The 22,220-nt window shown below is 36.2% G+C and overlaps 1 protein-coding gene across 2 annotated transcripts in view; it reads left to right on the top strand.

Annotated features, from left to right (window-relative positions):
* The window catches only part of LIN7A (lin-7 homolog A, crumbs cell polarity complex component), a 151,482-nt gene that overhangs the window by 37,148 nt on the left and 92,114 nt on the right, over positions 1-22,220 (top strand). For both annotated transcript variants that reach the window (XR_005202614.1, XM_017543477.2), the window contains exon 2: positions 15,604-15,722. Coding sequence is in view for 1 of the 2 variants with exons in the window: in XM_017543477.2 (XP_017398966.1) it covers positions 15,604-15,722 (119 nt within the window). In the remaining variant the exon portion in view is untranslated. The remainder of the gene's footprint in view (positions 1-15,603; positions 15,723-22,220) is intronic.

Below are 22,220 nucleotides of genomic sequence, written 5' to 3'. Positions count from 1 at the left end.
AAAAAAAAAAAAAGACACATAGACCAATGGAACGGAATAGAAAACTCAGAGATAAAGCCATACACGTATAATCGTCTGATCTTCAACAAGGCTGACAAAAACAAGCAATGGGGGAAAGACATCCTCTTCAATAAATGGTTCTGGCATAACTGGCTAACCTTATGGAGAAGATTGAAGCTGAACCCCTGCCTTTCACTATACATAAAAATTAACTATAAATAATATTTTATACTGCCTTGTAGTAACAATGTTCTCAACAAAATACATGTACTATTCACCATAACAACTTCTGCAAACATCAAGCTTTGCCCTCTAATTACCCCTGAAAGATGTAGGTAGCACCACACTGACCTCATCATACAACTCCTAAAGTAACTAAAAATATGGATGACAGTATGATACAGTAGTGGTAAGTTAAAAGAGGAAACATTATTAAGGAGCTTCACAGCGGAATTATATATCAAAGTGTCAGTTTAGATAAAAATATTCATCCGTTTTCTACCATAGGATGTATTTGAGGACAGGAAAAGTTAAATTTGTAGTTTCTTTATAACAAACTCTCCAAAACACCCAGACAGCTTGATGGGGCGTCTTCTCAGCAATTTCCTGATAGGTTTTCTCTTCCAATTCCCTGATCACTATAAAAGGGAACTGGGATTTGCTGATAATAATTACAGGGAAAAATCTCTCAATTTTTACAATGCACACAGGTGGAATACTGCCAATATAAAAGGTAGTTTGTTTTTTTATGTACTAAGCTATGGAAATATTACAATTGGCATATTTTTGTGCCTTGCATTTTAACATGCCAGACAATAATTATTTAATTCTTGTTGAGAGGTCATTAAACGGATAAGAAATTATGGAAGAAAGGGTAAAATACATAGACTTCAAATTTAATTAAAGTTAAACTTGAAACTCTGTCAATTGAGGTCATAGATGAAATGTAAATAACGAACAGTGTGGATGGACAGGATGGGAAGCTGGCAGTGCACTATTGAGTTATATCATAATGCTAATCTGTTACATAGTGGTTTTATTTTATTCCTACAGTGTACTTCTAGTGTACTTAATTGGGTAGTGGATAAGTGCTCATCATATTCATTTTCTAAAAAATGTGTCTGCATGTAAACTGTTGTAGTTCGGAAAATGTACTTTAAAATATCTTCCCTAGAGAGCTTAAAAAATGATTTCCCTAAAAATTTTCATGAGTGCTAATAAAATAAACTCCAGTCTATTTTCAAGTCACATCCTTTGGTTCTTTTCTGCTTCACTTAGACGATTATATTTAATCATTATAAAAAGATGGGGTACAGTTCCTCAAATCCTCATCTTCTTAGAATTTCTATTTATAGGAATTCTAAATCTTGTCAAGTAGAGTTTGATATAGTATCACTGTTGACTAGTGAATACAAATACTTATATAAATATAATATAAAAATTTTCTTTAATACAATCAATTCTATTCAACAATCTTACCAGACATAACACATACTCTAAAATAAACTACACAATCAGCCATAAGAGAATCCCCAGCAAATTCAAAAAACCAGCATCATACCAACCACACTCTCAGACCACAGCACAATAAAAATAGAAATCAATACCAAGAAAATTGTTTGAAACCATAACATTACATGGGAATTAACCTGCTCTCTAATGACTTTCAGGTAAACAATGAAATTAAGGCAGAAATCAAGAAATTCTTTGAAACTAATGAGAACAAAGATATAACATACCAGAATCTCTAGGACACAGCTAAAGTAGTAAGAGAGAATTTTATAGTGCTAAATACCTACATCAAAAAGTTAGAAAATCTCAAATTAACACAGCCTAACCTCACACCTAGAGTGACTAAAGAAACCAGAGCAAACCAACCCCAAAGCTAGCAGAAGACAAGGAATAACCAAATTCAGAACTGAACTGAAGGAAATTCAGACATGAAAAAACAGACAAAAGATCAACAAATTCAGCTTGCTGATAGAAGGAATGAATAAGATAGAGTACCACCTAGACCAATAAATAAAAAAACAGAGAAGATCCAAATAAACACAATTAGAAATGACGAAGGGGATGTTACTACCATCTCCACAGAAATACAAAAGCCCCTCAGAGATTACTATGAACACCTCTATGCATACAAACTAGAAAACCTAGAGGAAAGGGATAAATTCCTAGAAATATACAACCTCCCAAGATTGAGCCAGGAAGAAACTGAATCCCTGAACAGACCAATAGAAAGTTCTGAAGTTGAATCAGTAATACAAAGCATAGCAACCAGAAAAAGCACAAGATCAGGTGGATTCATGACCAAATTCACCCAGACACACAAAAAACTGGTACCATTCCCACTGAAGCTATTCCCAAAAAAATGAAAAGGAGGAACTCCTCCCTAACTCATTCCATGAGGCCTACATCATTCTGATACCAAAACCTGGCAGAAACACAACAACAAAAAGGAAAACTTCAGACCAAAACCCTTGATACACATAGATGAAAAAATCCTCAACAAAATGTACACAAACTAAATCCAGTGGCACATCAAAAAGCTAATCCATCACAATCAAATAGGCTTTATCTCTGGATGCAAGATTGGTTCAAATGTACACAAATCAATAAATGTGATTCACCACATAAACAGAACTAAAAACACAAACCATATGATCATCTCAGTAGATGAAGACAAGGCTTTTGATAAAATTAAATATCATTTCATGTAAAAAAAAAAAAAAAAACAAAAAAAATGGGCATTGTGGAAACGTGCTTCAAAATAGTAAGAGCCATCTATGTATCATACTGAATGGGCAAAAGCTAGAAGCATTCTCCTTGAAAATTAGAACAAGACAAAGAGGCCCGCTCACCACTCCTACTCAACATAGTACTGGATTAGCCAGAACAGTGAGGAAAGAGAAAGAAAAGCCATACAAATTATGAAGAGAGGAAGTCAAACTATTCCTGTTTGCAGACTAAATTTTCTATACCTAGAAAACTCCATAGTATGTGTGCAAAAGCTCTTTGATCTGATAAACAACTTCAGCAAAGTTTCAGAAAACAGAATCAATGTACAAAAATCAGTAACATTTCCATACACTAACAACATCCAAGTTGAGGGCCAAATCAAGAATGTCATCTCATTTACAATTGCCACAAAAAGAATAAAATATCTAGAAATACAGCTAACTAGGGAGGCAAACAGATCTTTACAATCAGAATTACAGAATACTTCTCCAAGAAATCAGAGATGACATAAACAAATGGAAAAACATTTCATGCTCATGGATAGGAAGTTAAATATTATTAAAATGGCCATACTGATCAAAGCCATTTACAGATTCAATTCTATTCCTATCAAACTACTATTCTTCACAAAATCAGTAAAGCATATTTTAAAATTCACATGGAACAAAAAAGAGCCCAAATAGCCAAGGCAATACTAAGCAAAACAAAAAACAAAAAGGCCACAAAGCTGGAGGCATCACAGTACCTGACTTCAAACTATACTACAAGGCTATCAAAACCAAAACAGCATGATAGTGGTACAAAAACAGACACATAGGCCAATGGAACAGAATAGAGAGCCCAAAAATAATGCTGCACTCCAACAACCATCTGATCTTCAACAAAGTTGACAAAAACAGGCAATAGAGAAAGGACTTTCTATTCAATAAATGGTGCTGGTATAACTGGCTAGGCATATACAGAAGATTGCAACTAGACCCCTTTCTTACACCATACAAAAATCAACTTAAGATGGACTAAAGACTTAGATATGAGACCTAAAACTTTAAAAACCCTGGAAGATAACCTAGAAAATAACATTCTATACCTAGGCTTGGCAAAGACTTCATGATAAAGACATCAAAAGCAATTGCAACAAAACCAAAAACTGACAAATGGGACCTGATTAACCTGAAAAACCAGCACAGCAAAAGAAACTATCAACACAGGAAAGAGACAACCTACAGAATTGCAGAAAGTATTTCCAATATTTTGATTTTGCAAATAATAAATCAATATTTAATATTTGATTTAATATAATCAATTCTATTCAAGAAGCAATTTTTTTTTTAAGACAGTCTCTCTCTATTACCCGGGCTAGAGTGCAGTGGCACAATGTAACCTCTACCTCCCAGGTTCAGGCAATTCTCCCTCCTTAGCCTCCTGAGTAGCTCGGATTACAGGCACCTGCCACCATGCCGGCTAATTTTGGTATTTTTGGTAGAAATAGGTTTTCACCATGTTGACCGGGCTGGTCTCAAACTCCTGGGCTCAAGTGATACACCCGCCTTGGCCTCCCAAAGTGCTGAGATTACATGGGTGAGCCACTGCATCCAACCCCTACGAACAAGGTTTAAGTATCTGCAATTGTCAGGATTCTATACTGGACACTAAAATTAGTAGGAAACAGGTGCTCTAATATTTAGCATAAAGAGGACAGGCAGTAGATTGTTCAACTTCCTGCAGATATGCAAAAACATTACAGTTTTGGAAACCAGAAAAAATAAGCCAATTTTACTGTGATTAGGAATAAGGCTATAATTGGCTGCAATGATATAAAAACTTAAGTGCAAGATTCAGTAAAAAAGTGAGGTAGCAATACAGAAGAAAAAACATCAAATATAATAAAGAGGAGAAAAAAGGTAGCTGAAACAGGAGGGAAGGTTAAATTTTTGATTTCATGACGTCTTGGGTAGTGGTAAGCAAATCAAACTTCAGTTTTAGCTACTTGGGAAAGAAAATAAGAAGAATTTTTTTTTAATAAAAGGAAAGAAGACAAAGAACAAAATGCTAAATATAGTTCCTAGAGAAACTGGGGATACATTACGCACCTTAACCATGTAACAGCAATTGTTTAATAAAGAAGGCTGTGTTTTAAGTTTCGTATACGTAAAGATTTGTTAATTTGGTAAGTAATCAATTGCAAATGAACTAAGTACCTTCATTTTCAGAGAATCTCTTAAGAACTATAGTTTTTCATTTGGTGACATATAGTGTTCCCTTCGTTGCAGTAGGTTTGACAAACACTTTGAGCGATCAATGCCAGGATTCTGTCATTACATAAATTCATGACCCTAGTATTGTCAGGCTTTTTTGTGATTCACTTCAGTGTTGTTCCAAATCCCATGATCATTTAGTTTTTGATAATAAATATAAAGTTGGATTTTTTTCAATAGCATAATGAGTAAATTTTTAAAATTTGAACACATTTAACTTGAACTGGTTCTTCCTTGGTTTGCCAATTAGTCTGTATTTAAGGAATATGGAAAGTTGTTGGCAGATTAAAGCAGAGACGAGTGTCAGATGAACAGGACGCATTGATTGTCACGGCTTATTAGTGACTTCTAAACTGACAGTTTTTTTTTCATATCACAGTGATAGAAGTATGAAGTATTACTTACCATTTATCTTATGTTGTTGGTACATATGTGCTGCTGTATTAGATTTTAAACTGAGCATTATTTGGTAAAAATTTTGGGCACCTCAAAAAGCTAGTAATAAGTCAGCATTTCGTGTGTATTATCTAAAATGCACTGTTAATGGGGACTTCTACAATACTGTGCAGGAAATACTGACCTATGACTAGATAGAGTTGTTTATACCTGTTCTACCCAAACCTTGGTTCCTCAAGTATATGTCTTTAAAAAGAGGACATATAGTATCGTACCAAAGGGTATTTGAGTTGCATAATTTGTTTCCTAAAATTTTACAATTTTTCTTCAAACATTGCCACTAATAGAACAGGAAGTGAGGACTCATAGGAGTAAAGGTTTAGGAAAATACACAGATCTCATAAATAGGTCATATGAGAAGCACATTATATTAAAATCTCATTATACTTTTTTTTTTTTTTTTTTTTTTTTTTTATTTTTTTTTTTTTTTTCTTTTTTTTTTTTTTTTTTTTTTTTTTTTTTTTTTTTTTTTTTTTGAGACACAGTCTTGCTCTGTTGCCCAGGCTAGAGTGCAGTGGTGTGATCTCAGCTCACTGTAACCTCTGCCACCAGGTTTCAAGCAATTCTCCTGTCTTAGCCTCCCAAATAGCTGGGATTATAGGCACATGACACCGCACCTGGCTAATTTTTGTATTCTTAGTAGAGACAGGGTTTCTGCATCTTGGCCAGGCTGGTCTTGAACTTCTGACCTCGTGATCCACCCATCTCGGCCTCCCAAAGTGCTGGGGTTCCAGATGTTGGCCACCATGCCCAGCCTATACTTATCTTTTCATTTAGACCTCATAATAACTGTATAAAGTTGATATTACCACATTTTATAGTTCCCACATCTCTCCAACTTTCAGGTCTTTACTCATATTCTCCAACTGCTTCAGTGCACTGATAAAGCATTTCACATAATCCCTTATTGACCCAAATTTAGGAATCGCATGCAGGAAGGAAGAGAATAATGGGAAAAAATGTCATCCTCTTATTGTTTTCTTTAAAAATAATTTTGTCTTCAGGATTCTTCTACCTCATTATTCTGGGTACTTATTAAATTTATTAACACTGTTTACTTATAGATACGGCAATAACCACAACTAATTATGAAGCATTGCTAAGACACATGACTATATTCACTAATACATCATTTTTCTGCCTAAAATTCATTCTGTGGACACCCTCATCATATAGCTGTGCATGACCTTACGGTACTGATTCTTCTTCCACCCACCTGCACTTTAAGGCTGTCCATGTCTTGTCATTCCCACTGCCACCATTCTAGTCTAAGCTTCCACCATCTCTTGCCAAGGCCACTATCATAGACTATTTTCTAAATAGTTTCCTCCATATGCCCTGGGTCCATGATAATTGATATTCCAAATAACATTCATAGAGATGGTTATAAAATGTGAATCACTCACATCATTCTGCTGCTGAATACTCTCGAATGGCTTTGTCTGGCAATTCCACAAAAATCTAATCCACTAATAAAACCTTTGTCCAAAATCCGACTCCCATTTACTTGTCACACTTTGTCCCTTATCCCACAGTTTACTGGCACTGGTGTTTTCTGGCTTGTGAGAGCTGATTGCTAAATATTCAAGAGTTTTTCAAGCCATTGATATCATATTGATAGCTTGAAATTGGCTCTGGTAGGAATATGTATACCACAGAAATCTGTAACTGCTACAAATCAGGACCAGATTTTGGTCTTTGTTTGTTTTGAAGAGCTAGTGTTATTTATTTACTAGCACATCACTGTAATTTTGCTTATTGCATTGAATACAGTGTCCTCCGACACTGGTTTTGTCTGACCTTCCACATGTAGGCTTACTCCCGCACTTTAACATCTCTCTCTGCCCTTTCTGCTCTCCTGTCTGGATGCGCCTCCTCTGGATCTTCATATGACTGGCATTTCCAGTCTCAGTCCAAAGGTCATTTCCCAGAGTGGCTTCCATGACTATTTTAATGAAAAGACCACTGTAGGTTGCTCCAGTGTCTCTATAGCATCAATCTTATCCCTGAAACCTAGAAAAGCACATTTAAAGTCACCTGCTCCCATGTCAGCTAGCTTGCATTTGGTTGAAAGCCACAGAAAACCAAAGAGTGAAGCATATACTTTTCTCACAGACAAGAATCATGGGGTTGGACAGTTCAGGGCTAGTACAACTGCTCAGTGAGGACATTAGGACTGAGTTATTTCCTTCTTCCTTCTCCACCATCCTTAGCACATGGCAGTCATCTTCGTGATGACAAAATGGGAGTTTTACCACCAAGGCGCTTCAAGGCATTATAACCGCCAAAAGAAAGGGGAAGAGGAAGGACGCAAAGACAAAAATGCTGAAGGCCCATGCCAGCAGTTTGTCCATTTCAAAGGCCTTCTTGGAAGCCATACCCAGTGACTTTACACTTAAAACAACTTGGCAAAATTGCAGTAGAATCTGGAAAAAGAAGCACATTCTCTTTTCAGTTTCTGTAGTAGAAGATGGCAAGGGATTAGAGGGTTGTAGATGGCTTTGAGATAGATAATTCATATTGTTAGCTTGAGTGCTCAGCACATTTTGCGGTATTAGTGAACAGTAGCTTTAAATGAACTAGCTGCATCATTATCCAAGTTCCAGCTTTGGGTGAGTCATAAGTCAAATTCCACAGTCTAAATGTCAATTGAGTTAATCAAAATTCATCATTAAAGAATGAAAAAATGATAATTGAACTCTTCTAGATGACTGTAAGCTCGTGCCTTTTAAATTCTAATATTTTTAAATTCCAATATTTTGTTCTTGTTTTGTTTATAATGTCCAAGCTATTTTGAAGGAAGTCTTTGGACAATGTGGCACTTTACTGTCACATAATTGATGATGATTTGATCATCTTTCAATGATCCAGTGTTATCAACATAAACACATTGGTAATACTATAATGTAATCTGAGGCTCTCCGCAGTGTTATAACTGTCTACACAAGCTCACAATGATCTATGTTGCTGTATTTAAAAAATACATTTGCCGTACCTTTATTATTTTATTTTGAATCCCTTTTCAGTGGCAGGGTAGAGGAATAAATAAGAGCACAGGCACTGAAATCAAACACAGCTAGTTTTGGATTCTGACCTCTCCATTTGTTAGCTATATAGCTTTGGGCCAGATGATCCATCTTTCTGAGCCTCAGTTGTTTTTACTTTAACTGTGTAGTATAAATAATAGTAATCTCTTGATATAATAGTAAAGATTTTACATGGTGATCTAAGACAGACAAGTAGGCACTGAATAAATGATGGTCATTAACTCACTTTGTTCTGGACCATGTATTAAACAGTCAGTGACCTGTAGAGTGCATTCGTGAACCACTTCCTGCATCAGACTCGTCTGAGATGAGTACTGAAACACTGCCTCTATTTTTTTTGAAGTTTCCATTTTTAATATCCCCTTATCTGCAGTTTTGCTTTCTTCATTTTCACTTTCCAAACTTTCAGTTACCCTCAGTCAATCGCAATCCAAAATTATTGAATAGAAAATTCTAGAAATAAGCAATGCATAAATTTTAAATTGTGCACCATTATGAGTAGTAGGATGAAAATCTTGGACCATCACCCTCCATTCTGCCTGAATACTCCCTTTGTCTGGCATATCCATACAGTAGCCACTTAGGAGCCTTCTCAGTTACCAGCTCGACTGTCACAGTATCAGAGTGCTTATGTTCAAGCAACTATTATTTACTTAATAATGGCAGCAAAGTACAAGAACGGTGATGCTGGCAATTTGGATATACCAAAGAGAACCCAAAAAGTGCTTCCTTTAAGTAAAAAAGGTGAAACAGGGTGACTTAATATGGAAAGAAAAAAAAGTCAGATGCCGAGGTCACTAAGATCTACTGTTAAGAATGAATCTTCTATCCATGAAATTGTGAAGGAGGAAAAAGAAATTCATGTCAGGTTAGCTATTGTACCTTAAACTGCAAGTTATGGCCACAGTGCGTGTTAAGTGCTTAGTTACAATGGAAAGGCATTAAATTTATGAGTAGAAAACATGAACAGAATCATATTTTGATAGACAACATTTGAGTTCAGTACTAGCTGTGAAATCTTGGAATGTACTCCCAGCGGATAAGGGAAAACTACTCTTAAAGGTTCAGGGGTAAAGTTGTATGTTAACTAAAATGTAAGAACCTCAAACAAAAACTTGTTGATCAGATTAGCTTAGAGAACCAGTTCCTGGAATGATTTTAAGTATTTGGATTCCCGAGCCACATCTCAAATGGACTCCAGATTCTAGAGCCGTTTTGCTTAGATTCAAATCCTAGCTCTACTACTTAACAAGTTCTTTCTTTGGAGAAGCAATTTTAACTCTATGGATCTGTTTCCTCCTCTACGAAACAGGGATAATAATAGTACCTACCTCGTGGTGCTGTTAAGAAAAGTAAAATGTTTAGAACAACGACATAATAAATGCTATATGTGACAGTAATTAGTACTAGAAGTAACATTGTTATTAGAATTCCCAGTGTGTACCTCAGTGCTAGACATCAGTGATTCACAATATGACTATAGATTATAATCACTGGTGCCTGAAAATCCTGATTCCTGGGTCATTCCCCAGACCAATGAAGTCAGAAACACAGGAAAATATGGGGAGGTAAGATCCAGGTATCTGTGTTTTTAGGGCTCCCAGGTAATTCCACTGGGCAACAAAGGCTAAGAACCACTCCAGGCTATCATTTAAAAACTCTCCAGGTGATTCTGATGATCATTGAATGCTACCTGTGAGAGTTACACTGATAAATAGAATAAAGGTGAATCTTTATTGAGGTGAGGAAGATTAAGAACTCAGCCTCTGACCAAGACAGCCTTCAGTACAGAGCTGTGGTAAAAGTACAGAATGTCAAAGAAAAAGCTTCTAAAAGTGAAGCCATGATTGCAGTAAAAATAATAGGCATGGGGTTTAGAATCACTCAGATCTAGACTCCAAACCCAGATTTCCTACTTATGAGTTAATTATTTAAACTCTAAGTCTCAATATTTCATTTGCATTATAAAGATCGTTATAAGGATAAAATGGGTTAAAAATGCAAAGCTCTTAGCATACAATGACCCCGACATCATAGATGTTCAGTAAAAGTTTCCTACAGTTATTATTGCTTTTAGAAGTAAGGATTAATGGAATGGGGAGTGTGAGGGAGAGTAAAGGGGCAAGTGTAATATGCAGGTATTTGCCTTATGCATCGGGAGAGTGGTATTAATCAGAGTTGCAGACAATAGGAGGAGGTTCTAGGGGAAAAAAGATATCTTTCTTGCTTTCATTATTCTTATGTGGCAGCCTCCCCAGTCTTTATCTAATATTCCTCTTGATCTGAGTTATACTAGTAAACTGCAGCTTCTATGTTACTAATCAAATGTGATAGAAGAGTTTCATAAAACAAGCATCAGGAGGTTCTGAACAAGAACCTTAAGGGAACTGTTATAAATAAACCACGCACGCTTTATTCCAACAGATTTAAGAATAAAAGTATTTTGCTGACTCAAAGGCTTCTTTGCTTCCTTCTAGAACCTGGCCTTACAGATTTCTGCTAGTCTTACAGCACTTAAGGGAATAAGAATTCTGTTTAAAACTCCAGTCTCATGTCCATTTATTACTCCCACCTATTTGTTTCCAGAATGGGTAGGCCTGGCTGGAGGAACTTGATCTCCCCCACTTCCATTTTTCAGACTTCCTTTGGCTTTTTCCACCTGCTGTGTATCCCTGATATTATACTGCAAGACTCCCTTGGAGGGGTACCTGCAAGATGGTTTAAGGGGTACTTCCAAGATGCCCTAGGCTCCAGTGGGCACTGTTTTTCAGCTGTCTCCCTCCGCTCAGACAGAGAGGGCAAGTGGGTCACCAAGTTCATTGCCTATGCCACCAGGAAAGAGATGCTAGTCCCCTTTCTTTCAGGCATACACAGTAGCTACAATTGTTCCTATCAGAATCTTCTTTACTTAGTTGTTGAAAGAGAAGCAAAAGACCCAGTACTGTCTCAAATTAGTGATATAACAATTCTTGAATTTTCTCTCATCTCCCAGTGACCTCTTACAAGGACTAGGAAAGGCTTGTGGTGTAATAGAACAGGGTCAGCTCAGCTTTTATAAGTCTTAATGGAGACATGTCTGGTTTCCTTGATGGCTCTTTTTTGAATAACAATTTTCTCAGCTCTCGATGGTCTTAGAAATCATGTGGAAACTAAAAACAGGAAATTTAAAAACCAACAACTTTTTTAGTGGACCCTACTCCTAGAAATTTTGAGTTAATTAATCTGGGGTAGTAGTCAGGTAAAAAGACTTCACAGGTGATTCCAATGAGCACCTTTGCTAACGACCTCCTTAACATTAATTGCTATCATCTGTGGGCTGTTATGAATAATTCTGAAACTGCTCAAAGAATCCCATTCAGTACCATGTTACTCACCATATTAAAGAGTAATAGAGAGTACCAGAGTTCCTAGAATTCTGGAATGAAAGAAACCTAAAAAAAAAAAAAAACATTTCGTTCACTTTTCTCTCTCTGGGGTCTGTAAACTAACCATTAGAAAACCACTTTGAGCAGCATGTGCTTACAAGGCATACTCCTGGGCCTCATCCTCACATCTCCTGAATTAACATCTCTCAAATGGGTTGAGGATTAGGCACCTGCATTTCAATAAGCACTTCGGGGTGATTCTTAAACACATTCATGTTTAGAACCAATAATCTGTAGCAGAGGTTCTCAAACGTGGCTTCATATTAGAATCACATAGTGGCTTTAAAAAACACCCATGCGAACTAGATCAGTGGTCTCAACCTTGGCTGCACTTTAGCATCACCTGAAGGACTTTAAAAAGCCACATGCTCAGCCCCACACTCTGTACCAATCACATCAGAAACTCTCCAGGTGGGACAGACCGAGGCATTTGTGTTTTTTAAAGCTCTCCAGTTGATTCTAATACACAGTTAAGGTTGAGAACCACTGTTCTGCAGATTCTGGCTTAATTTGTTTGGCATGGGTCTCAGGCATTAATAGCTTCTAAATGCACCCTAGATAATTTCAATGCACAGCCCAGATTGAGAACTACTAAATATTCAGGTTAGTGTCATTTTCGATTTTTCTGGACTTTCCCCAGTGTCGTCTCTAATACTCTTCAGCCTGCAGATTTAGGCTTGCCTTTTTCTCCTAGCCCAGATCCAAGCAAGGCTTCACCAAGGCTGATCTGGACTAGATTCATGAGAAGTTATAGGTCCACGCAGATACAGACATCTAACATCTGACTTCCTGAGCCAGTCTCATCAATTAATCCATCATTCATTCAAAAAATGTGCATTAAACACTTAATATTTGTTAGGTACTCAGCATTTCAGGAACAGGGATGACATGTGCTGAGACATAGAGCCATGGTATTCTGTGAATGCAATACGATATTTCGTTCCTGACATCTGAAGAAGTGTATACATTTGCAGAGATAAAGGAGGGAGATGTGCATGCAAACCGGGGGTAGTAATTATTAAAATAGATGGGTGAACAAGGAATTGTAGAAATGCAGACATGATAGCAACTGAAGCTGCTTCAGAGAGTCAGGGAAGACATTGTTGAGAAGACAGTTTTTAAGCCAAGTCTGCCCTTATATTGCCTTAAACGCCCACCATGATGTGATTTCTCTCTCCACTTATCTCTTGCTCCTCTCGCCCTGTTTTCAGCTTTCGCTGTAATAAACGCCTTTCATTTCTTTGAATATCCCACACTCTCTTAGCAAGCCTTTGATCTGCATTTATTCCCTTTGTCTTGAATATTCTTTCCTCTTTCTCCACTTACACCTCCTACCTAGGACTCTGCTTAGCAGTTATTTCCACAAATAGATCCTCCCTGACTTCTTTGATGATGATAAATGTCTTCGTTATACATCCATGTACAAGCCCGTAGTGTTTCATTTATAGAACATGCCAACTTTATTGCATGTCTGTGACCCCTTCCCCTTAAGCCTGTGAGTTCCATGAAAGCAAGAGAAAGGGCTGTCTCCTGTGCACAGCCAAAGGCTAGCACTGCTGTGTGAATAAATGAATTGCATTTCAGGAACAGGGGATGATATGTGCCAAGACATAGAGGTATGGAATTCTGTGGCGTGTCCTAGAAATAGCGAAAATTTTCCATGGCTCAGCTGTAGGATGGACAGGAGGAGGCGTTCTGAGATGAGCGAGAAGTCGGCTGTTAAGGTCCTTATATGTAATCCTAAGTGCCCTGAACTTTACTCTGTAGAGAGTGGGAAGCCAGGGAAGGTTTTATGTGCAGGTTTTATATAACTTCTAGTACTAATAATAATTAGGTTGACCACTCAAGACCATTACTGTGGAAGCAATGTGGCAGATGACTGAAAAAGAAGACTAATTTAAAGGAGGTCAGTTAGATGTTCCAGCACTGCAAGTGAGAAATGATGAAAACTTCCCTGAGAGTGAAGGGGGTCTTTTCAAAAGGCAATTCCAATATAGAATCTACTGCACCTGCCGACTACCTGCATGCAGGAGGGAGTGTGAAAGATACCATAGTTTAGCTTGAGAGGATGGCTTGTCTGGGGGAAGTAATTAATGGAAATATGGAAAAAAGGAAGAGAAGAGTGAGTTTTAGGGGAATTGTCATTGTTGTTGTTTTAGAGATAGGGTCTCACTTTGTCTCCTAGGCTGGAGTCCAGTGGTGTAATCATGGCTTACTACAACCTAGGTAGAGTATTTTTTGCAGTTAGAAATGCATAAAATCTCAGCTAGGTACCTTATTGATTGTGGGAGTGTCTGGCATTAGCCAATTGACTATGTAGACTTCCCGTTTGTGTAATGAAAGATAGACCTTGGAAACTGGAAGTGTCACATTGATTTAATGATTTATGGTACTTTGGCCCACTACTGGCAATCAAAATGGCTATTTCAATAACAGTCTCCCTCAAAGTCACTTTTTGTTATTTTATTCAGTTAGATACATAAACCTGTGCTAACCCCACCCAGATTCTGAAGTGTTAACGATTTTATTATAGGTGGCTATGCTATTATATTTCTTTCTCATTAGATTGCAAGCTTTGAAAGGAAGTATCATATTCCTGTTAAGCTGGCACGAAGCATTAATAACAGAAACTCAAATTACTAGATGGATGGGTAAATGGATAAATTTATAAGCCGATAGCAGGGACGTAGGATGCTTTCTGGTGCTGGGCACCTAGGAATCAAAAACCTTGTGCCCTATAACAAATTTTTAAGTGGCTTTTCAGTGAGTTATTAATTGCAACATCAGGGGTAGAAGAGACTACCCATAAGAATTTTTAAATAGATTTTTATTGTATTATTTTCTCTTGGCAATATGAAATAATCCAGGGAATTTTAAGGTTTATGGCTATAAAGACTATACATTTCTCAATACATTAACCTTTGAAATTGTCAAGTGAAAGAGAAGCATTTAAAATAATTGCTATTGCTTAGTGATGTTCTAAAGGCTGGTAAGTGGGTGCATGATCAGACTTTTGTTTTAGGAAGATAATTTTGTGGACTACATGAAGAGTCTGGAGGAGAAGAAATAATTCCAGTTGGACGTGGAGAGATGATGATGGTGTGGAATAATGCGATGGCAGTGAAATGGAAAGATTCCATTAATTTTATTCACTGTAATATACCATACCCTGAGGATACATACAATGGTGACCAAACCAGACAAGTTCCCATCCTGAAGGAGTTTATGGACAAACTGGGGAGATGCACATCAGTGCATTCATCACAGTAATACATGTAATGTTGCCGCTGTGACAAATGAAATGAGAAAGGAAAGGTCAACCTGAAAAGAAGCATCTCAAAGGTAAAATTGACATAATTAGTTTGGTCATTGCAGTATCAGAATAAATAATAGACTTGTTTCCAGCTCTTCTTTACTGACAGAATATTCAAAGTCATTTGTATGACACACATAACATACATGAAATCCCACCAAAGAAGATGTATGGAGTAACAAATGTGTGGCACAAATTAAAATGACCTTTTACCAGAAAATGAGACCGATAAGCTATGAATTATAAATTCTGATTTTGCAGTTTAATTCCACTTGCTTTTCAATGTCATCATCCAATTGGAATAATGGTACTTTGCTGATGAGATACAATTTATTCTAGGTTTCTCTATTTTGATTTTTTTCATTCAGATGTTGCAAGAGCAATTGAATTACTGGAAAAACTACAGGAATCTGGAGAAGTACCAGTGCACAAGCTACAATCCCTCAAAAAAGTGCTTCAGAGTGAGTTCTGTACAGCTATTCGAGAGGTATGGCACTACAATTCTAATAACTAAATTCAGCCATATGTCTTCTGCATAGAAAACATGTTTTTTATACACAAACAGTTGAAATTGTTAAGATTGGAACTACATTTTAATTTTCTGTTTTTAGCTCCTTGGACAGACGATAAAATATAATTTAGTCTGCTAAATTACATCCAGCCAGGATTTATACATTCACATAAAACCAAATGTTGATCTTCTGGTACCAGTGAAGGAACTGTCTAGCTGGTGACTGTTGCATGTAGTCTATGCTATTTAGTGGTCACATGAAGCCACCTGGAAATTCAGGTAGAAATAGTTATCATTAATGGGGGCTGAGTTTGTCTAAGAACATCCAACTAATCCTTCCCCAAGTAAAACTGAAGTAGTAACCTCCTACTGACTAAACACTACTGTTTAAGGCAATTATGGAAAATACACAGATAGGCTGGTATGCCTTTCTAGCAAATCTTTGTAATGCTTTCTTGACTAATGGTTTTAAGAAGACTAAGGTGAAACAGTATGTTGAAATGACTATTTGAATTTTTTATTGACTGTGGTAGGATTGAGCATTCAACTAATGAATTTAGTTGGTTAGAAGAAGCCACTTGAGATCTATAAGCTATGTTGTTTTACTTGGTAACACATTATTCCTTCCCCATCAGGAACCAGGTAATAATTCATTAGTTAGAACCTAATGTCCATAAATCCATTTGCCCTGTCAAAAGTCTTCAGTGATGAATTACCTACAGTTATTCTCTCCAAAGTCAGCTGAACCCAGTGACTATCTAGAGAGTTTATTGTAGCATAGGGCAGGCACCTCTCATGAATACTTGTGTCACTCTGCCTTCTCTTTACAACTTCTCTTGTGGCTAATCTATTCTCTTCTGCCTCGACAATACCAGTTTAGTCACTGTGCAGGAAAGACCAAGGTAGCGACATGCATAACTTCTCACTACAGATTTAAACTTGTGCCCATGCAATGCATGTAAAATTTGACCTTTGTTGGAATTTGTTGACTTATGCTGTGCTTGTGCTAAATTTGTCAGGTGAAGTGTTCACTATTTAATTTTTGTTAATATTGAACACAGCTTAAGTACATAACCATAATAATGTTTCCAAGTTTTAACCTATAAATTTGATTGAAGGCTGTAAGGAGATTTCTCAGCATATGGATTCTTCGCCACTAGCTTCCCCTCGGTGGGAAAGGTATAAGATATCTCAAAACCATATGAGCATCTTCTTGGTTACAGTTGTCACTCCTGTGTTCACTGTAGACCAAGGCCAAACTGCCTATACACTGTTTTCTTCCTTCACTGAGTGCCATTCCTCCAAAATCTGATGACCGATTTTTCTTTTTTAGAGACTCTACCATCTCTTCTATGTCTTAGCATTCTGCTCTCCACAGAACTAACCAAAGGATAGGATACATGAAATATATACCTCTGCTCACTGGGTATATGGCTTATGATTAATTCAAAGTCTCTACCACCATGGAACTCACAATATAGTGAGAGAAAACTATGACAAATAACTATACAATGCAATATCAGAGTGACAAGACTGGAGAGAAATAAAGCAGGATTAGAGGGGCCAGGTTGAAGCTCTATTATTTAATGTGGTCAGGAACAAAAACTACTTAAAGTAATGCAACAGTCATATAAATGTCAGGAGTCATAGTATTCCAGGCAGAAGAAATCACGAGTGCAAAAACAAAAAGCTGCTATGTGTACAGTAGAATTAGCAAGGTAGGCTCTCTAGAGGTAGCTGGAGAACAGAACACATAGGCCTAGCAAGCCATATAGTAAGTACGCTGGATTTCATTCTAAGCATGATAGGAAGCCCCTGGAGAGTTCTGGCCTGATTTTATTTGATTTTTGAAAATGTCTGTCTGAATGCTGCGATGAGACTACAAGTGTGAGTACAAAAGCTGAAACAAAGAGAGACTAGTGATAAAGTAATGAATAGATTGAGTGAGAGATGAGATGATAGCAACTTGGACAAAGGTGGCAGCACTGCAAAATGGGAAGTTGTCTGATTCTAGATATATTTTTTGAGCACAAAGTCAACAGAAATTGTTAATGAAATAGATGGCACAATGGGATGTCAAAGAAAGAAAACTCTATTGAATCTTAGGTTTGGGCTTGAACACTTGAATGAATGATGTTATAATAAGGTGGACTAGTTTTGCAGAAGACTATGCAAGAGCTCCGTTATGAACATAGTAAGTTGATGATGATTTTGAGATATCCAAGTAGAGATGTTTAACAGGCATCTAAGTCTGAAGATTGGGGAAGAAGTTGGGTCTGGAAATGTAAATGTGGTATGGATATCTGTTCAAATAAACACACTAGCCTTTCATTTTAGAGTTTGCTAAGGTAAAAGAGAATGAAATTGAAAAGGAAAATAAATATGAGGGCTTTGTGTAGACATTATAAATATATCTAACAAGCTCTTCCTGTGGTAAATTGTATTTGCATCATTGGTAGTCCATGGACGTCTATAACTGGTTTATAGACAGACTGACATTTTTACAGGGAAAGCAGAAGGTGTAATTTATCTACCTTAGATTTTATAAATTTGAAATAGGAAGAATTCATTTTATATTTACAGTAAAGTCCTTAATAATAATTTTGTTCTTAAAGGCAATTTCATGTTACACAGGAATTGTAAAAGATTACTTCATCTTGCCTAACATTTCATTCCATTTGTATGATATTGTTTCTATTTGCTAAGTTTGAAATTTTCTTTATTGTTCTTATTGTGTTGATTTGCATTTACTGTGGGAAATAGAGCAGTATATAAACAACAATTCTGAATAGTATTATGAATCTTACTAGTGAAAAGTTCTTCAATTAAAATATAAAATACGAATGCATGTTGCCAGGCAGATGAAACCAAATGTCAGTCAGGAATAGTGCAGCAATAAAGTATGATAATAAATGTCTCAAAGTTACGTTTCAGTGAGCCTAGAATACTTCCTCTCCTGGTATCTTGGGTGCTGATTGTAATACTGGCAAAAAAAAAAAAAAAAAAAGAAAAAGGACTTTGAAGTTTTGGTTTTTTATTCAAATAATGCTCAGAATTTTTGTGGTTATCTGAGTTTCCCAGAAATATTTACTAGTTAATACTTTCCTTGTGAAAGTTATTAATATTGTCATGCAAAACAGAGAAAAGAACAAGAATGACAGTGGCATCATTCTTAGTTGCACTCACCAGAGCAAGAACAGATACAGGTCACACTTTTGCCAACAAGATTGTAAAACACAAATTATGCTTAAAAAAGAAAGCAGGACAAGCTTTTGCCAATATATTTTTATTGTCTTACATAAGTGTAACAGTAGCTATTATTATATGTTGAAATAATTCCATATTTTGCTTTACATTTGGATGAAACCACTGAATCAGCTCCTGACGTATATGCAGCACCTATATGAAGAGAATAGTTTGATAAAATGTTATTTTTTAGATAAAAATAGATGGCCTTAAAAGAGATTAGAAGTTCCCTTAACTGTTTTTTTCTATAACCCATAAGAAAGCATGAAAACTATATGCTGAGATCAGTACCGAAGGAACACCATCTACATGTACAACTAAGAAAGGCATTCCTCTATCAAGAAATAGCTTATACTTGAATGCAAATCCTCACACATCTTTATTCACAGAATACAGATAGTGGTAAGCAACACTTTTCTTAATTGTGTTATATTGCTGGAGGATCTCTAAAGAGCCCTGATCAACATTTAAATTGCATCTAATCTGTGCAAATGATTTTAGAGAACATGGCAGAGAAATGGGCTGACACGTGATACCACTTTCCTGTAATGAGATGTGCAGGCACATTTACACAAGTTTTTGAATGAGAGGTGAAATAAATATTTTGTAGTACCGATATTCTCAGTAAAATCATTTCTGTAATTTCAAATGACTTCAAGCTTTAGCTTCACATTTTATTAATTAGTTGGATTAATTTAAACTTATAAATAGGGGTGAAATATGATGATTATGAAATGTTGATTTTTGAATAAGAAAATTCCATAAGAGAACTGAATTGCAGTGCAACTAGCTCAATTTGCAAGAGTTAGGCTTTGCCCCTGCAAAACTTCATGTTCTTTGTGCCTCAGAGAAAAAAAATCAATAAATGTATAAGTGATCATATTTTAAGAAGACGTCTAATTTCTGCAACAGAATACAAAGAAATTCTTGCAGCAACAAAGTAATAAAAAAAATAACTATCTACGTAATAGCATCATCTTCCAAGGTGTAAAATATTCAGTCTCCTGCTTTTCAGGATGATGTGCTCAATGACCTGGAGGGTGATGTGCTGTTAACAGTGGTCTGTTGTAAGGACTTACTCCCACGTTTATAACTGCTATATGCAGGCTTGAAGAAAAATACAGAACAAAAGGTCATAATCACCAAAAACTGCCTTCTTTGGCCAATCGCTTAACTGAATGTTAGTATTTTCTAAAGTAGTAGAACATAGAGTAAGAAAACAAATCAACCCTACATGGAATGACTGTCATTTTGTGATAATAGGATTTCAAAATTGGGCCAGTTCCCTACTTCTTTGTACATGCTACAGTTGAATTTCTCCACCCTCTCTAAAGTTATCTGTGCTTATGATAACTGCTTTAGCCAATCACATGTGAGTGGAAGAAGCTATATGTTCCACTTCTTCATGGGAGCCTTTGAGTAAATAAGAGACTTGCCATGTTCTCTTCCCTTTACTAGGCAACTAGTAATATTTTATATGAGAAATTATCAATCAGTCTGGGTTTAAGAATGAGAAAATTAAAAAATATAGACTCTAGCTAACCTTTCATGAACAGGTAGTCTGAGCAAGAAATAAACCTTTGTTACTCTAAATCCCCAAGGTTTAGAGATAATTGTACCTCAGCATTACCCAGGTTTCCCTGACTGATGATACACAATGATCAAACCAAATTTACTTTGGCAAAAGGTTATAAGCAGTATCAATCCTTTAATTACTATAAAACAAAATTAATGTTTTTAAAACTATGTTATATAAACTGTGATACATCTTTTAAAAATTATATGAAATTTGTAACCAATCTAAGTACCTATGGCCATTAAGCAGTTCACAGTTTTAAAAATTTTGAGAAACTTGGGTTACAAATTTTATTTGCTCCTTATCTTTCATATTCAACTACTTTTATTATTTAATTTCTGAGGATAGAGCTTATTAACCCTCTAGCTCCTCTCCTGGTACCATCCCCCACCACTCCATCTAAATCTTACACCGTATCTTTATAAAGGGATTTTTTTGTCTTATGAACTTAAAGATATAATCAAGATAGGAGAAATATTTGGAGTCTGTCAGTCTACTGTTCAAGTGCTCCTGGTTCCCAGTGAGAAATATTTTTTTGAAGGTACTGGTAATTTTTGCCACAATGCCTCCCAAGAGGGATATGTGGGAAAGGTCACCATGACACATTCTGTCAGATCAGAGACAGAAGCAAAGTCCTTAGAGGAGTGTTGTGGCCAAACCGACCAAAGTTTGAATCCCAACTTGGCTACTTATTTTTGCTTTCTCTAAAACTGTAATTTTTTAGTTTAAAATAATAAACAAATACCACCAGTCTTGCACTGATCCTGCTAATTAAATATCATATATGTACAGCTACCTAATACAGTGTGTTGTAGCCAACAAATACAAAATCAATGGATGCTATCATTGTTAATGATTAGGGCCCCAAATTATCCCTAAGTGTAGTGTTTTGGTAAGTCAGCAAATGCATAACAGACAGAAAGAGGCATGGTAGTTTCTATAAGCTGAATCTAAGAAAACACACAAGACTAGTATATTTATATTCATTAACCCACCATCAATAATTATAATAAATTGAGCTATTTCACCCTAATTCCACAACCATATGAGAAATAGCATTATGACACAAGTTTTTGTTCTTTGCTGTTCAAATTAATGTCTATCAATGCCTTAATCTGCTGTGTGGATAAAAACACAGAAGGAAAACTTAATCAGCTTTATGAGAGAGCCAATGATTGGTTGGATGACACAAAGTAGATTCAGAATTACCCTAAGAAAATACATAGTTGGCTCATTAGTGACAGCATGAGATAAAATAAGGATAATAGGAGAAAGAGGAATTGGAGGAAGAAAGAATGGGTGAGAGTGAAGGTTGAAAAGAAAAGAGGAAGGGAAGAAGGAAAAAAAGTAAGAGAAAGAGGGAGAGAGAAAAGAGAAGGAATGAAGGAAGGAGGGAGGGAGGGAAGTAAAGCTGATACTGAATCATGGCTTATTGTAGTATAATGGAAAAGTACAGAAACAATATTGACAATGGATTGTGACAAATCTGTATTCACATCCTTGCTTGAGCACTTCATTATGCCATCTAGTTCCAAGTTACTTAATTTCTGTGATCTTGGTTTTTAAGATAAAATAAGGCAATAATAACTTCATAGGATTGTCAGAAAGATTAAATAAAATGAGATGGCACATGGCATACCTGATTAATATAG

The sequence above is a fragment of the Cebus imitator genome, unplaced genomic scaffold (genome assembly GCF_001604975.1).
Source record: "Cebus imitator isolate Cc_AM_T3 unplaced genomic scaffold, Cebus_imitator-1.0 Scaffold156, whole genome shotgun sequence".
Classification (NCBI taxonomy): domain Eukaryota; kingdom Metazoa; phylum Chordata; class Mammalia; order Primates; family Cebidae; genus Cebus; species Cebus imitator.
Note: the sequence above shows the minus strand (reverse complement) of the source record. Positions and strands in the feature narration are given on the sequence as shown.